At 41.2% G+C, this 1,193-nt stretch overlaps 1 protein-coding gene across 1 annotated transcript; it reads left to right on the top strand.

The window, feature by feature from the left end:
- Window positions 1–221: 221 nt before the first annotated feature.
- LOC106449356 (probable E3 ubiquitin-protein ligase RHA4A) lies at window positions 222–866 on the top strand. The gene has a single exon (XM_013891129.3). The coding sequence runs from the start codon at window positions 222–224 to the stop codon at window positions 864–866; it is 645 nt and encodes a 214-aa protein (XP_013746583.1).
- Window positions 867–1,193: the final 327 nt, after the last annotated feature.

The raw sequence follows: 1,193 nt of genomic DNA, 5'->3' as shown, positions 1-1,193 counted from the left end.
CATTGAAAAAACTGCATTAAGCTTCACAACATCACACTCTCTCTATATAAACCACACTCTCTTTGCAGAGAGCAACAACAATCTTCATCGTGTTCGTCTCTCAAATTTAGGGTTTACTTTCAATCAAATTTTTCTTGTTTCTTTTGCATCAATCCCGTTTCAAATCATCTTCAAAATCCCAGTTTATTCTTGTCTTTAATTCCTCTGCTTCGTGTTCGGCCATGGAAATCGAAATTCATAGAGCTGAAGTCTACACGAGGGTGTCGAACCTACCGAGACACTTGATGTGGGTTACCAACACAGTCCAGATTAATCTAGACGAATTGATCCAACACGAAACTGGAGCGGTAACTGTTTTAGGATCACGTCGCATCCGCTTGAGGCCACGTGGCCGCGGCTTCACGCCACGTCAGCTCGCTGGGCTCCTTCGTGACGAACATGTTCCTGAGTCTCCATACTTGGGCAGAAAAATCGCTCTTGATATCAATCAGCAATTTGCTTTTGATTCTTCTCTTCAACAACAACAACCTGTTTTCGTATCGGTCAATGTCAAACTGATCAGAGAGAGGACGCTTATGCCTCCACTGCCGCCGCCTGATTTTCTTCACACTCCTCCGTCGTCGTCGAGAGGTGCTTCTAGTGAAGTTTTTCAGAGGTTGTCTCAAGAACAGAGAGTTAAATCCAGAGATTTGGTTGGGAAAAACGAGACTCAGTGTTCGATTTGTATTGATGACTTGTCCAAGACTCGTGAGAACATCATTGAACTGCCTCAGTGTTTGCATGTTTTTCATCAAGATTGTCTCTTTGAGTGGCTGCGTCGGCAAAACTCGTGTCCTCTGTGCAGGAGAGCTCCGTACGAGTTATAGGTTGGGACGTTTGTAACTTGTAGTACAAGTTTTGTTATAAGCCCTAAGGTTTTAATTTTTCATTCGATAGTTTTCTCTGTAACTTTTAATATAAAACTTGATATTTTGTTCTGCTCATTCCAATTATTCACTTTTAATGAAACTGAAAGTTACATATTGACTTGTTAGTTCATATCTCGACTTCAAGTCTTACGTCATTGTCCATCTGTTTCTACAGTTTTATCTCTCTGTTAGCTACATTCTCCTGAGGATTTTTCGTTTTTATATTGCACTCGCGGAAGCTTCATGATTCCCACTATGTGTATTGTAGATTCCTTACAACTGTGT

This window comes from Brassica napus, chromosome C7 (genome assembly GCF_020379485.1).
Source record: "Brassica napus cultivar Da-Ae chromosome C7, Da-Ae, whole genome shotgun sequence".
In the NCBI taxonomy this organism is placed as follows: domain Eukaryota; kingdom Viridiplantae; phylum Streptophyta; class Magnoliopsida; order Brassicales; family Brassicaceae; genus Brassica; species Brassica napus.
This window is presented reverse-complemented; position numbering and strand designations above follow the sequence as displayed.